The 16,851-nt window shown below is 47.0% G+C and overlaps 2 protein-coding genes across 2 annotated transcripts; both read left to right on the top strand.

Moving 5' to 3' along the window:
* The first annotated feature begins 5,841 nt into the window (after positions 1 to 5,841).
* LOC119435482 (uncharacterized protein K02A2.6-like) lies at positions 5,842 to 6,722 on the top strand. Its single transcript, XM_037702327.1, has 2 exons — positions 5,842 to 6,190; positions 6,592 to 6,722. Exons 1-2 carry the CDS (start codon positions 5,842 to 5,844, stop codon positions 6,720 to 6,722), a joined length of 480 nt encoding a protein of 159 aa, XP_037558255.1.
* Positions 6,723 to 15,066: 8,344 nt separating this feature from the next.
* LOC125941970 (uncharacterized) lies at positions 15,067 to 16,296 on the top strand. The gene has a single exon (XM_049659849.1). It carries the CDS (start codon positions 15,067 to 15,069, stop codon positions 16,294 to 16,296), a length of 1,230 nt encoding a protein of 409 aa, XP_049515806.1.
* The last annotated feature ends 555 nt before the right edge of the window (positions 16,297 to 16,851 follow it).

Raw genomic sequence — 16,851 nt, 5'->3', positions numbered from 1 at the left:
GCCCTTGCACACAGTACACAATCATCCACAAAAATTGTATCCCGGTTCAATAATATCACACATATTGCTAATAAAAAACCTTGGACTCGGCCGCGCAACGCTTGAAACAACGAAGCTGTGTGATCGTAGCCCAGCATTTTCCGGAAGTGCGCGCGAACTTTTCATCTTATTACTCATGTGGACGATAATTTCTTTTCGCGCGTCTCGGACTTACGGCCGACACTGCGCGTTGCACAGCGCAGCTTGCAACACCGACACCGCGTTCCAGGAGACCCGCTCCGTGAATGCGTCGCTCTCTCTCTCGTTCTCATAGCACGCAAAACCTCTTCACCTCGCAGAGCACGAGCGTACAAACGCGCCAGCTGTGGAGGAATACGACGACGCTCGAACGCAATCATATGGTTAGCATAAATGCATGTTCTGGCAGCGTGGCTGTATAGCCTAGTACGTTGTGTAATCTGAATTTGTTAATTACTTACTATGTTCCTTTTAAATTCTTTGTAAGGTCAGGTAATATGGTATAATTGTAAAGCTGCCTTCGTCGTGCGCACTGAACTTTTTTCCACGTACCACCAGCTAAAATTACATGATTAGAAACTTACTTTTTAATCATTGCATTATTTGTTTAGCCTGCTCAACCCACTTCCTTCCGTAATCCCTTCGAGTGCTGACGGCGCAAATAAATAAATTATTAAACTGTAAAAAATATTTCTTGGATGAGAGGTGGTCACCTCCGGCAATGTTTCATCATCATCATCAGACTATATTTATGTCCATGGCAGGGCGAAGACCTCGCCCAGCGATCTCCAATGACCCCTATCCGGCGATGTATAAAATATGCGCATTATTTAAAGCTACATAGTTTACCACTACGTAGCTAAACTCAGTTATTCTTCTGAAATAACTAGTCAGTTGCTCCTCTTAGCCGCTTATTTTGTCTGTGCATGAAAGTCTCTCGTTTTATTTGCTCAAATAACAACCTAATTAACAATCTTTTGAAACTTATATCGCTTTGGTAAATAAGTTGCTATGTGTTTTTGGACTCACGCGCTAAAATAAAAAAAAACTTACATTGCTTTATAAATGCAGTGAATGAAATTGCTGCGAAAAGACAAAGCCGTGTAATACATTTGAGCTTTTCATTACATGCCTATAGCCAGGAAGTTTATGCAACCAAATAATTGTGTATTATTACATTCTCAAATTCCTACGGCATTTACTCTATGTGGAGAAGCCAGTTTAACTTTTAAATGATTCACAATTCGACTTTGTGATGTTTCGACCATATATTTGATAGATAGAAATGTGCATGACCAATAGGAACATATGTTGGAGGCAAAAATTCTTAGCAAATTTTGCAAATCTGTGTTTACCAACTGAACAGCATATTTCTACCCTGGAACAGATAGGAAATTGAAATGAATCACATGCATAAAGGTTTGCAGTGCGAGTATTATGAAGTACAGTTTCAGTTTTATTTCTTTCAATTTATGATATATGATAGTTGATGTGATGACTTCAATTTCCTGTTTTATGTTTAGGCTACTGACACTGCACAAACTATATATTTTTGTCATAACACGGAATACAGGCGAAGAGTGCGGCTCATAAACACATCGGGATAATGAGGTGTAATTTGTGGATACATTTCTCGCTATGGGTAATATAGGAGCCCCTTTCTCGCAAATATGTCTTGGTTGAGAGCGCGTGTGCTGAAAGTAGACTGATTGTCCGCGCTTTCCGTGCAGCTACCGAAGCGACTGTGACAGCCTTTCGCTGTTTAAAGGTTTAAGCCTTTCGATGCCAAGCGCCTGAAATATACACAAACAACGCGCTTGTTCAGAACCAGAAAGGTCGAAAGCATCATGCGAAGGGAGGGATTACCCTTGTACGGGTTAGTTGCATCCTTGAGCAAAAAAGAAAAACCGGGGAGTGACAAGTCATTTTTAACGACGGGCTGGCGCTCTTATCGTTATCACAAAGGACGACTTGCGGCAACGTACTGCGCTTTGTCGGGAAGCTGTTATGGTTCATTCTTTAGAAAGGGTATTTATTTTTTTCCGCAACGTAACTTACGTCATCGGGGCAGATTTTAAAACATAAAGGTCTTGGGTCAGGCGGTGGTACCTAGGTGACATGAACGGCCGAGAAAAATGGACTTGTACAGTCACTTTCTTTTGGAAGCGAGGATAACGTTGTAATTTTAACCACAATAGCACTTCGTACATGGCATTTTCCCTAACAGCTTAACAGAAGGCTAATCAGTTCTCATATTAATAAACTTATAACTTTTTACCAGAGACACTCTCAGATGACTTCAATATATTTACAATAAAGGGCTCCATAATTTCCACCATGGCTTTACGTAGGTACGTTGGCGCACTTCATGTAATAATCCCGGTCAGCTGACTCACATATAGAGCATTACTAATCACATCTACCATGGCCTCGGCTACATCCCAAGAAGCAATTTTCTACCTATTTTGATTACTTAAGACTCGGTAGGCTTAAGACAGGCCAAAATTCGAATAGGAATGCGTACTATGGAATTAGTATGGAACCTACAGTGATCTAGAACGTATGCGTTACACTCGAGTCTGTCCAGAATTAGACAGTAACATTCATTTACTCTGACTATTCATCTATCATCAGTGTTAATAAACTAAACGGATGCTGTGCCGATCTTTCCCCCCACCTCACCCCAAATTCAGCTGGGCGCAGGCTACCACCCTGCGTCTGCTACAAACAAATACGTACCCTTCACTCGCCCGCCTCCACCTTATATTCCCTGAAGTCTACAGTACACCTAACTGCCGGTGCTGTGACACTCACCCGGCTACGCTTCCGCATGTGCTGTAGGAGTGCCCAGCACTGTACACATACATTAACACCACGACCCCCTCGTCGAGGTTGCGTGAGGCTCTGCGGAGCTCCGCCCTCGACGACCCAACCTGGGCGACCCAGCACGCCCGTGAGGCGGCGGCGAAGCAAGCCCTCGACGTCCCCTCATGGGAGGCTTAGGCCCGGCCATCATAAAGTGCTGGCTCTACAATAAATGTTTATTCCTCCTTCTGAGCTTCTATCGCTAGGTTTGCGTCGTGAAGTCACCTGAGCTTGCACAAGTTCTACAATTATACGCTCCAATATCCCATCACCAAGAGCTCGGCGCTTGTCATCACGAATAAGCTAAAAAGCAACCTCGCCTTCAGAACGTATAGTCAGCGTCACAAGCTTTCGTACCCGGAAGGTGAAAAAATATTTATATTTCTACGTCTTAGTCACGCATCGTAGTATTCGGATTTACAGCGTATACTGGTCTAGAGTAAACAAAACAAAAGTTTTGCATAGTTTTACTGGCTGCGGGGTAGCTGCGTTGAAAATGAACTTATTCGCAGAACCTCGGCCGCGTAAACTTTTGGCGGCGACTGCGCGATTGAACACCTGCATTTTCTTTATTCTGCACACAATTTGTTTTTAATGAATGGCCTTTCAGCCAACATCATGCAGTGCTTACACCTGGTTAATTTTCAGGACAGCAGATTCAGACATGACTTATTAAGTAGAAGAACTGAACTATTATGTAGCACGTCATTATTATCACCAATCAGGTGTAATAAATATATAAACAAATAAAGGATAATAACATTGCCTATGAAATTTTACAAAATATCAGGACTACTTCAAAACTTCGCCTGTTCGTCTTGTGTACGTCCCTATACTTTCTAGCAAACTGAAAGGGAGAAATTCAAGGGTGAAATTGACATCTCTTGTGGCACCATGGCAGAAAAGGGAAGGTGTAGCTTAGTGGGCCCATATGAAATGATCAGCTGCGATTGTGCTACTCACGCACAAGGAACGACACTTTTGTATTTTTTTTTACAGGCAGTAAAGCGATAAATGGTGTCCGTGGACGCTGGAGTGATCATGACAATACCACCGTACCGATATGGCTGATAAACGATTCTAATAAGGGAACATTTCTGCAAGCCTCACGGTCCTTTCTCATGTTTCTTCTATTGTCGAAACACGTTAAATTTAGCGTAGGAGAAAATTCTTACAGAATTACTGAAGAATTGTACTAGTAATTATATCATGGTGCTGCGATCTGATTCAGCAATAGAGTTAGTTAAGAACAGAACAGCAGAATGCCATAGTAACTTTGTTGATTCTAGCCGAAAAAAATGTCTTCTTGCCACGCTTTGTGGGCATAACTCAAAAAGGGTGTGGTCTGTGATTGGAATAGTTCTCTATTTTTACACGACAAACTACATTAACACGCCCCGGTGTCTTTTCGCATTATTTCCAATACTCCTCTGCGTACGTCGTGGTAAAAGGATATGAAGACCTTTAGTATTTCGGGAATTTCGTGAAGGTACATGGGAATGGTTCAAATGATAAGACACGTGCGCTGCATATTGAGGATAGAATGTTTATGTTTCGAGGTATTGGTTTGTACTAAGCAAAAAAGCTTGTGAAATAATTCGGACAGCCTTCATTTGCACCGAAGATCCGGTACGCAAAAATTCTGCTTTGATATAATGCAAATATACTCAGTCAAATAGCTTCTGTATTCCTTTGTAAGAATACTACGCTGGGGCTGCAGCCAAGTTTTCTACTTCTGCGTCTTTTAATTGCACTCACGGGAAGCTATTTATTTTTGTGGTACGTTTCAGGCTGAACAAAAGTCGCACAAACACGCCTTTCCATGACATAGCTGAATAGGCAAAAATATTTCTTAGTAGTGTCTTCATAAATGCTTGCCTTAAGAAAGAAATCAACTTTGAAAACACAAAGTTGGGTTTATTGTCTAAAATACATTACACCTAAAGCGCAAAAGAAGTTTGGAAGCACGTTCGCATGTTCACGAAACCAGCCAGCTATTTTTTTTAGTAAGACGTTGGTACAGTAGAATGAAACGAAACAAGAACCGCAACTAAATGACCTGCGTTTCGGAATATGCCATCTGGCGTGAAACGGCCAAACTAAGCAGCGACAAAGTGATAAAAAAAATAGCGGCGCCGCTGGCTTCGAACCTGCGAACTGCCAATCGTGGTATCAGCGATCCTAATCGGTGGTCGCGCAGAACGCTCAGCTATCGGTTTGAGTGCGGCCGGAGGCAAAAACTAGGTTTATATACGTACCACAATAAATTCTGCGACCTTGTTATGAAAACTGCCATTTTGGAACGACTTTTTTGCCATTTCAAGAGTTGCTGCTGCAACTAGCTGAAAGCCGAGGCATTGAAGTTGATAAATCCCCAATAATACGTCGATCGATGCAATAGGCTCATCGCAAATTGCTTTTTACTGGCCAAAAAAGCCTCGAAAATTTGGCCTGTTCCATAGACTCCCATACTTCGAACTTCGCCCGCAATTTGGAACGGGTTTTCTGTCGTAATTAATGGTACCGCTTGCATGAGATGTCGGGCTAAGCTCCTAGAGCCTATTTCCACGGTAATATTTTGAAAGATAGCTTCTATGATTAGTTATTTGGGAAAAACGACGCTCTCCCATAGAAAATGCGCATGTTTTCAGAGGCGGCCGCTAGAGGCGCTGTTCGGCGATGTCCCAGATTCCTGGTATTGTATACCACGAAGACCAGTGGACTTAGTCTGTATGAAGGATGCCTCTTGTGTGGAGCCCGTGTCATCGTTACCAAGTCCCTGCAATCCCAAGTACTTAGGCTTTTGCACGCCGGCCACCCTGAAATTTAGAAATCAAAGTTGATTGCTAGGTATCATGTGTGGTGTCCTGGAATCGACAATGACATGACGAACCAGGTGCGGAGCTGCGCTGTTTGCCAAGCGCACAAGAAGTCTGCACGGAGGATACCAGTTATGCCATGGCCATTTCCTGGTCCAGGATTCATGATGGTTTTGAAGGTTCATTTATGGGACACTACATCCTCGTGATGGTGGATGCTTTTTCCAAGTGGGTAGAAGTTCACCCTGTTCCGTCACCATCTGCAGAGGCCACGATCTCTGTGTTCAGGACTGTCTTTTCTCAACATGGTCTGCCAGACATCATTGTCTCCGACAATGGGCCAGCGTTCACCAGCAGCCAGTACGCTGACTTCCTGAACAGGAATGGCATCCGTCGCATGATGGTGCCACCATATCACCCTGCTTCTAACGGGGCTGCAGAGCAGGTAGTACAGACTATCAAAGATAAACTGAAGAAAAGCACACCGGGTGAGTTCAGGACACAAGTGCCAGGGTGCTCTTCTACTACCGCTCAACGCCTCATGATGTAACAGGCCGTGCGCCATGCGAGTTGCTCATGAGAAGAATCAAGACGCCCTTGGATGTCAAGCGCCCAAGTCTTCGATCGTCTGTTCAACTGTAGCAGATAAAGCAAAATCTACATGCGCACAAGGGTTGCCGCATTGCGCCAATAATGGACCCAGGTGCCCCAGTGTTCACCACGAATTTCCGATCAGGTCCACCATGGGTACCTGCTTCTGTTAGCAGTCCTATGAGTTGCGCCTCAGCTGAGGTTGTATTACAGGATGGAACTTTGAGGCACAGACATGGGGACCAGATTCTCCCCAACCTCGTACAGCCGACACCTCCTACAAACACTGTGCCTCTAGATCAGCCAGCTGAGCAACAAACAACAGCGCCTGTGGAGCCTGCAGGAGCTGCTGCTGAGCCAGAACAGCCACCAAGTCAACTGAGCTGCCAGCAGCAGTCTTCCCATTGGAAGGAAGCCCTGTCGCACTGAGAAAAATTGCACGGACAAGACGCCCTGTGAACCGGTATTCTCCATGACAAGAACTAAAGGGGGAGGAGTGTGACAATTGATAGTGTTGTGCTGCACTAGCTGTATATATAGCGCCACCGGCTACTAGCGCCACCTACTGCTGCGAGCAGAAGGCGGAATGGAGAGGAGGGCTGGGGAGTTTGGGGAGGTCGCAATGAAGCACTTGTATTCGTGTTCGCTGTGAGCTCGGGTCTCGGCCCCACTTCTGTCTACATGTTACAAACTTCTTCTGTCTACATAAGACAGTTAGTAGGCAGTATTGCGAGTAAATCTGAAGAAAAATATTCAAGAGGCATTCCACTCTGCGAAGGTGGATGACCAGCAAAGCTGTTAAGCAAAGCACACACAGGTGATACAGAATTTTGATGAAAGACACGAACTCATTTTCGTAGATGCGTTGCTCCTGGGAGTGCGCACTATACGCGGCCTCGCCATTACGACGACAGAAGAGAAGTGAAATTCAAAATGAAGAATGGCACCTTCTCAATACACGCGCGACGGTGCAGCCGCTCCGGGAGAGCGGCAGGAAAATAGGCACGCAACCGGCTGGAACGCCAACAATGAGAGAGCGGTGCGAACACAGACATGGCCAACGCGGGTGGGCCTTTCGGGCTGAGATCTGGTGGTAGTACTGTTGTTCCAACAGTTCCTGAGACCTCTTTGGGTCCCATTTGTGACAAGGGCAGTTCAAGGGCGCGTTACAGCTCCCATAGCCTACCACCCGGAGGCCACAGGGCTATGTGCCATTGCGGTTGGGCCCTTTCTGCACAATCACCAGGATCGGCCACATTTTTGCCTGCGCAGAAAAAAAATGAGGGGAGCCCTAGCCATAAACACCTCGCTTTAAAATCCAGCTTTTGCTTCGTCTATACTTTTGAGGTACTGTTTCGTGCACTGGCAGTAACGGTCCCTTGATTCGGGAGAGTTGTTTGTCCCAGTTGCTCTAAGAGGCGTTTCATCAGCAGGCACACGCCTACGCCCGAGCGCATGCACACCGGGAGCCGCGAGATGACCGCGCCGAGCAGTTCCAACCAGAGCCCATACCATTAACCTACACGCACATCCTACAACACTATCGCTTTCACAAAGGACACTACCCCCACCGCCTAATGCTCTGACGCGAGAGGAAGCCGTAATATGCCGAAAACTCCAAACAAAAACATATCCACAATTCAGTCTTTGCCACGCCATACACCCTGCGCTGTACTCCTGTAAATGTCCACACAGCGATCAATGTGCAACGCTTTACCACATGGTATGGGATTGCGCAAACACACCACAGCTCACACCCATAACACGCCCCACCACACAGCAATGGGAGGCAGCGCTGTCCAACTCCGACTCGACGGACCAGCTCAACCTGGTCAACCGAGCGAGAAGGGCAGCTAAGGCCGCTGGACTCCTCGACTGAGGGGACCACCCACTGCAGAGCGGAGGATCTACCTACGCTCGCGTGCTCTTTCGATTAAAGTTTATTCTCTCTCTCTCTCTCTCTCCTGTTCAGGAGGCATTTTAAGCGTTTGCTTGTTAAGAATTGTAGGAATACATTTATTTGATTGCGATAGCAAGTCTATGGACACTCCAGGCGCATTTCGGCCGTCGGCGTGGCCGCATTCGTCGCCGTCGCCGTGAAGTGCCGTATAAAGTGCACGCGTGACAAAATCGTCGCCGCGTGCCGTATGCTGTATATGCGAGTGAAAGCGTGCGAGGGTGGCTCAAACCCCCGCACGCAAGCAAGCGAAAGAAGCAGGAAGGAAGCACGCCGTCTGCCAGTCGCACGCAACGCTCCGGAGGGAGGATAGTGATGGGGGCTCGTTTTACCCGCGCGGCCCGAATGCCCGGAAAATTTCAGGGGGGGGGGGGGGGGGGGGGGGGGGGGGGAGCGGGCGCGTTCTACGCCGCGCGCGCACGCCCGCGCAGCTGTATCGTGCAAGCCATCTGCGGCGGGGGCAGAGTCCGCCCTCCGCTGTGTTTTCGTGGCTTAGTTCGCGTTGATGCAAGCGGCGGCACGAAGGTCAATCCACTCGCTACTGCTTCCGTGCTCACTCACTACAGCCTTTTGACACCGTTTTGACACCCTTGCGTCTTACCTATATGCAAACGCTCCCCCAAGAATTTTGATGAAGTACGAGTCACCATCTTCATCGTCTTATATGAATAAGCTAATAGAGAAGATGACTTGGCGAATTATGATGATGAGTAAACGAATTAAGAGGATGACTCAGCGAGTTAAGAGGGATGACTAAGCCAAGTACACTAAGCGAATTAAGGGGAATGACTAAGCGAATTTAGAGGATGAGTAAGCGAACTAGGAGGGATGACTAATCGAACTCTATAGATAAGCAAATCAATGGGGATGTGTATATTATGTGCCCGTCTTTAATGCATCGGCACTTGGAATTTCGCCTTCAAGTCATCTTAAGGTTAACATAAGAGACCCTTTGAATTTTATTCGAAGACTGTATATGTTGTCCGTGACTGAGCGTCATGTTAATCAAGACGAAGTTGACAAGACGCTCGGCGAACCATCTTGTAGTCCATATGCGTAACCTGTCGATCTGGTACGAAAGAAAGACGGCACATGGCGATTCTGCGTGGATCATAAGCACCTTAACGAAATTACAAAAAATTTGCAGGACTAACTTCACGATGAATGCCGACGGCAATGCGTTTATTATTGAATCAATATAACGACACACTGTATTGCCGCCGTCGAAATGATGTATGTATGAGGCGTGTATTGCTGCAGCACTCTTGCTTCCTGCTTCAACGATGATAATGATTTATTGGCACCCCCTTTGAAAAGGGGCTGTGATACATAGTTACATAACATGCTTTACTTAATGAGGTATGCTATACATGCTTTTATTTCTTGCATTTTTGTATTCACCTCCGTGATCTCGTTAACTTTCTCAAAACTCCGTTATCTACCTAGTACCGCTACCTATGCCGGCAACGAATCCGGTAGTATCAATCTCTTCCCTGGCTTTTTTCCACCAGTACTATAGACGTGATTCGCTTATCTCGACTGCAGATCGGTTGATGCTTCCTTGCACTTTAAGTCCAAGTGCAAGAAAAGTTTACGTTACCTACGGGTCTCAGTCGGTGAATCTCTTAGCATTCCCTTAGGATGCACTGAGTAGAGCACTGCACGGGCCCGGGCCGACCCGAAAGGCTGGGCCGTGCGAAGCGTTTGTCAGCGGGCTCAGGCCGGGCCCGGGCTTGATGCCGCGGGCCCGGGCCAGACTCACGCCCGCTCATGAAAGGGCCTAAGTAGGCTTTCGAGCACACGCGACCGTTATCCATTGCATGGTTCAATGCATTCTGTGCCAAGCTGAAGTGACACGTGCAAGATGACTGTATATCTTATCAAAGAAAATTTTAAAGCAGGTGAAGTTCTCATTTTCAACAGCGGAGCTGTTTCAGCCGTGCGTAATTTGTCTGCTGAATCCAAAAATGTGGGCCGATCCTGGCAGCAGTGCAGAAAGAGTACAAGCGCAATGGCACATGTATACACCTGTGAAGTAGCGAAGCTGAGCCTGGATAAGTCTAGCTACCGGTGGTGGGTCTACTTAAACTTAGTCATCGATAGGCAATTGATAGCCAATCAATAGCTAGTCGATAATCAATAAATTGGTGGACCGGTGGACCATTAGGGTTACAGAATGGATACCAAGAGAAGGGAAGCGCAGCCGAGGTCGGCAGAAAACCAGATGGGATGATGAAGTTAGGAAATTTGCAGGCGCAAGTTGGAATACTCTAGCGCAAGACAGGGGTAATTGGAGATCGCAGGGAAGGCCTTCGTCCTGCAGTGGACATAAAATATAGGCTGATGATGATGATGATGAATCAATAAATTACGCGAAATGCTGGGGATGACTTGGTTAGTGCTTAGCCTAGCCCAAATACGTGGCCAATACCTTACGATAGCCAATCGATAGCCAATCAGTAGCTAATCGATAATCGATGAATAATCAGTAAATTCCGGAAAATGCTGCGGATGACTTGGTAGTGCTTAGCCTAGCCCAAATACGTGGCCAATATCTTGAGATAGACTATTGATAACCAATCAATAGCTAATCGATAATTGATCAATAATAAATAATTATAAATAAATTGCGGGAAATGCTGGGGATGACTTGGTAGTGCTTAGCCTAGCCCAAAAACCAGGACTAGCTAGGTGCCCATCAGCTGCGCTGTCTCTTTAGCATTGCGCCCCAGTGCAAGCTACGCTAATTTTTTTTTCTTTTCCACAAAAACGAACATCGTTACCGCGTAAGGAAAAATAAATTATACAAAGAACCGCTCCTCAAACCATTTTCATGTTACTGCTTTTGCGGTCGCACTATTACGAGTGTCGATACTATTGCATTATTTTAGCGCTACGGCCAGTTACTTTTGTGCTTCAATGCATAAAACAGCGTTTTCCTCAAAAAGTTAACTGGAACGCCCATGCATTTCGTCAGACACTTTCAAAATTATTAACTCGAAACTGGTTCAGTCCTGAGAATTCGTTCCAACTGGATACGCCTTGCAAACTCAGCGGCTTTAAATCGTAGATTGAAAGATGTGCTGCAAAATAATTAATTAAGAAGTTCTTTAGCGTAATTACGTTAAATATTCAATTAGGCGTTTTGACCATCCATTAGGCCATCCATGTCAGAATCAGCTTGGAACTACATAAAACAATTACCCTCCTCAGAGCGTCGTCGCATTAATTCGAACACAAGAAATCCTGAGATATGGTTAATTCCATACTTCAGAGCATCAGTCGATAATACATAACCTACCATTCACTTTGAAGAAATACAATAAATGTCGATAATTTCAGTCAGAAAGAACTCAGCCCATACTTTGTTTGCTTGTAATGTATCTGATATGATTATTATACTGCCTTTGTGCTTGGTTCTGAGATATATGTACAACCTGTTTCGTTTTCTTAGCAAATGTTGATCTTGTAAAATTCACTGTCATGCTATGTTGTATAGCTGGTGTTGCATTGTTTTGTATAGCTAGTATTGCTATTGTAGTGTTCCTTAAAATGCATTCTGTTCAAACTTTTTCCAATTCTGCTAACTCGCCATGACGGAAATATTATCTGTCTTTATATTCATATAGCTATTTCGACCATGAGGAATTCCAGCGAGAGCTGGAAATATATCAGAATTATTGTACATGTGCGCACATGGTTTGCTTTACTATTGCCTTGCTTGGTCTTTTGGGTCACGTCAAGCTACGTATGTAGCTTTTAGTCCAAAATGACCGTGCAGCGTTTTAACTGGAGAATAAATTGATTTGGTTTGATTTATTTCGTCAGACACATCGAAAATTAATATCTCGAAACTGGTTTAGTCATGAGAATTCGTTCCAAGTGGATACGCCTTGCGAACTCAGCGGCTATAATTCGTAGATTGAAAGATGTGCCGCAAAATAATTAATTAAAAAGGTAATTAGCGTAAATACGTTAATTTTCAATATGGCGTTTTGATTCCTCGTGGAAGTAATGGCCGCCTCATCGAGTAGTTTAGATCAAGGATTGTAATTGTGCATTCTGCCACAGACAATTTTTAAAGATTTGGTTCAGCTAAAAAGAAACACCCTGTCTATTTGCGTGCAAAATGACATCCTAGAACCATATCCTACAAATCAAGGTTAGTGCATGCGCACCAGCAGAAAAATAGCATAACAGGGAATGGGCCAGATTACTGATCTTCCCGTGCGAGAAACAAACATTTCAGTCTTTTATTGTTTATATACTGCCGCTGATTAAACCTCGAGAAGGTGAGGCTTACAGATACGGTACAATCTGTAAGCAAAAAATTCTTTTTTTACTTACAGGCTGGGCCTGGTCATGCACACGCGGCCCTTAGCTAAGCTTAGTAATGAACGCCCGGGCCCGGTTTGGGCCCGCAGTCAGTAACACGGGCCCGGGTCGGGCCCGGGCTGGTGTCGGTCATGTACGCCCTGGCCGGGCTTTGTATTACGGGCCCGGGCTGGGCTAGGGCCTCGTAAAACGGGTGCGGGCCGTGCTCGGCCCGAAAAATCATGCCCGTGCAGTGTCCTCCGGATTTTTGCTACAGCATACGCATGCCTCATCTAGTTGCGACTATTTGCTCTGGTACAGTTTTGCCCTTAACGCAAACAGCTCGAGCCTGAAATCGGCCAATGCTGCCTCCGCCGACGGCGTCCTGCGATCGTAACCGCTATCGCTGGAAATGCGATAAAAGCACCCGGTTCCCGCCGGGATCGAGCCCGCGCCCGCTTCGTGGGAGTCAGATACTCTACCACTGAGCTACGCAAGCATTTACTATCGGTCACCGGAAAATGCGCTTTAAACGGAGTGCAGACGATCCGATCCTCTGCCAGTATGGTGGCGTCATCTAGTTAAGGCGCCTGCAAACTTAGCGTGCGCATGCGCAGACGACGAGATGACATTCAAACGAGGCGCGCAATAAAAAAAAACGCGATGCCCAGCGTCCTCCAGTTTGGTGGCGCCATCTAGTTAAGGTGCCTGCAAGCGTCACAGGCCTGCGCGGCCAGGCATGATCGGGCTCAGCAGACTGCTGTGCAGAGAGCAATACGAGCCGCAGCTTGCCGTCCACGCCGGGATGGCAGTCCAGATCGTTCTCGCCAAAACAAGGCGAAGAAACTTTGTCGCGAAGACCCTGGTGTGCGTGGTGACGAAATTGGAGCTACGCTTGAGCTGCTCCACCAGCTGACGCTGTGACTGTACTAAGTGTGCAGCGCAGGCCTGCGACTTTTTTTCTCACTTTATTTGATGACCCCTGGTTGTCTCATTACATATTCAATTACCATGTTTTTGGTTTCCAACTTTCTTGACCTCTTCCTTCATTCTGTGTCCACGCTTTTCAGGTACTTTTTCTATTTATACATCTTCGGCACTTTATCCGCCCATATATTTTCATCCATGCTCCTTAGTTTGCTTTAGAACAAAATTTCGCTCTGCGCTTCGCTGACTTCAAAAGAGGCCGATTCCATGACACTCTGCACTGCCTCTATTTGTGGTTTACCTTGGGCTCCCAAAGCCAACCAGCCTACCGATCTTTGGTTAACTTCCAACCGCGTAAAGATAACACGATTTTCAGCACAAAAGGTCATTTGCGAATTATAGCAGTGGCATCATTACTCTTTTCCAGATTCCACGTGCCACCTCATATTTATTTTGTCACGAATAAGTTATATGTTTCAATATGGCAGCAATCTGCTCCTGGCGCGCTTGTGTTTCTCTTGTCTCCTTGCAGCCGTGTGGCGCCTTACAAGAAGCTTCTTTCCCGGTACACGTGGTCATAGTGTGTGTTGCGCCAGCTAACTCCCGTCCCCGATAAAATCGCACCCGCCGATCCTACATCACGTAATCTCTTTACGCCCGGTGACGTCATCCACGTCTCAAGGCTTCAGGCTGCAACTCCGCGACGGTGATTCTGCCGCGGGGTACTATTCTACAGAATGGATTCTGCTAATTAAGAACAGGCCTACAATCCCGTGGGAGAAAAGACAACGGTGTCGATGTTATAACATTGCTCAGGCTGTTCACTGCGACCAGTGCTATGGTGTAGCTGTACATACAACTGTATATAGCCTTCTCCTTGCCTATTCCATGTAACCCATTAAATTTGCTTCGACTTCAAACAACTTTTTAAGGCTGAATAATCATCCTACACTTACATCACTTAGCTGTAGACGTAGTCTACTGACGTCCCCTTTTTGTACAAAGTCATTTATGTAAATATTAGCTTGTCGAATCTACTAACTTCTGCTTCACTGCGAGAGCCGCATAATAATATCGGGGAACATAGGCCATTCCACCGTCCTGCCTCTTTCAGGAAGCACTCACCCTCCAGAGAAGGCAAAATAATTTCAATCGCCATTTTCTCCATTTTGATACCTCGAAAAATGTGTAGTTTTCTTCTTGTTCCGAGCTTCACACTTTCTCTTAATACTTCTTACTAGCTGCCCTGCACTACTGTATTCTCATAGATTGGCACTTTTTTCCGCATATGTACTCCGTCTCTCAATTGTGTGTTATTCCATTATGTTGCTGGTTATCCAGTTACTGTTTCCTTCTATTTTTTCATCCAATAACTTGTCGTTGCAGCTGCACATTTTTCTTCTTTTTTTCGTTGTACCAGCGCCCCGGGATTAGTGTTGTTACTAGGCGCGTTAAATATATTATTGATTGGTATTGATTCACGGATATTATCCATGATTGAACCATTTGAGTGATGATAATCCCCCATAGTGGGTAAGAGCCACAATATCCACGGATAAGAAGGTCGGGCTCGGAATGGCGGCGCGGACGCCGCTTCTGCTGCTGATCGCCTGCGTGGCGGCGTCCGCCGTTCTCCGGCAGGCGGCGGCGATGGTGGCCGTAGGTGGCGGCGGGTTCTACCACCCGGAGGGGGGAGCTGAATACCACGGCGCACCGCCGGACCGCGCCGACCTTGACAACGCTCCACAGCCGGGCAGCGTCCTCGCGATGCGCGGTCGCTCCGCCAGAGAAGGGGTCGGTCGCAGGACGGCACAGATGGCGGGCGCGCAGCCTCGGTGCCGCGAAGACGCCTACTTAGAGCTGCGCGCCATGTGCGAGCGCAACCTGGAAGATATTATGCGCCTCTACGCTAAGGGCGTCCACGGGCAGTCTTGCCAGCGGCTGTACCAGTACACCGCTTGTGTGGGCAAGGCGTTGAATCGCACCCGTTGCCACCGGCTGGCCGAGCTGGCGACGCGAGAGCGCCAGAGGATGCGCTCCAACGTGAACGACTACAACTGGAGCTGCTCAACGACCAGCAGCAGCAGCCGCCAGGAGTACGGGGGTGGAGAAGTAAATTGCGATGGAAAGGAGCTCATCAACCACCACATGAGGTGCGGGTCGACATTCCAGAACTTTGTCGGATCCATCAACGTGTACCAGGAGCAGGCGAAGGCGTGCCGCGCCGTGCGTGACTACAAGGACTGCGTGAAACCCATCTTCCAGAACGAGGACTGCCAGGGCAACCAGGAGCTAATGGACCGCTTGCTGCGGTTCTCGCACACTGTGCTCAAGGAGTACAGCTCGGCCTGCAAGGAGCAGCGCACTGGCGGGGCTGGAGGAGAGTACCAGGATGCTCCTGGGGGTGGCGGCAGCTACGACGATGACGACGGCGGCCTGGGCACCGGGTTCTGCCGCTTCGAGCAGCTCCGCCAGAAGACTCTTCAGTGCCAGCGTGAAGGCTACAGCGTCATACGAACCCGCGACGCACATGCTAAGAGCGACATCTGCGAGGAGCTCAAGGTGTTCAAGGACTGCGCCGTGGCCGCGCTGAAGGCGACACACTGTAGCAAGGAGAAGAACGCACGCCAGCACGTGATTGGAGCCGTGCGAGAGTCCTTCCAGCGGTTCGGGATCGAGTGCACGGGGCTATGGAAGAACGCCGCCGCCTCGTCGCGCCACTTGGCCGCCATGCCTAGCGCCGTGGGACGCGCGCTGCTAACCGTGACGCTCACGCTGGCGCTCCTCTGGGGGGCACCACCGTAGTCGCCCGTAAATTTATACGCTACATCCCTAGAAACAGCGAACCCCCTGCATGTTTACTGACGCGGAACCACCGCTGTCCTTTTTGGTGTAATGAACTGTTTGAAAGGAAACTGTTGCCTCAAGGAGAAGCAGCATTATAAAACAAGCCACCGACAAATGTCGAAAACACGTGGAATGTCAATTTGCGTTTTGCGTCGAAGCTAGTAAGGGATTTTCCGCGACGGTAATAATGCAATAGTGAAGGCTCGCATATGCGATGGCATTGTCGATATTAAATGTAAATGCAACAAGTTTTCGAGGTCCTAATTTTTCTCTCAAATGTAATGGTCAAGGTTTATAAAATAAAAGTTGCTTTGCGTATATCTCATCCGAGTGGACCGCTCATACCCGCGTTGCTTTTTTTTATCCAGTAACGCCTGATCTGTTATTTTTGTCAATGGACCTCTTTGACGCCAACTTGGTTCACTGGGTATGTGCCATTGGGTAAGAGCGGCTCTTCATTGAACTTGTTTCATGCCAAATTGGGTTACTGGGTATGAGCAACTCTGCAATAAC

This window comes from Dermacentor silvarum, unplaced genomic scaffold (genome assembly GCF_013339745.2).
Source record: "Dermacentor silvarum isolate Dsil-2018 unplaced genomic scaffold, BIME_Dsil_1.4 Seq743, whole genome shotgun sequence".
NCBI classification, from domain to species: Eukaryota; Metazoa; Arthropoda; class Arachnida; order Ixodida; family Ixodidae; genus Dermacentor; species Dermacentor silvarum.
Note: the sequence above shows the minus strand (reverse complement) of the source record. Positions and strands in the feature narration are given on the sequence as shown.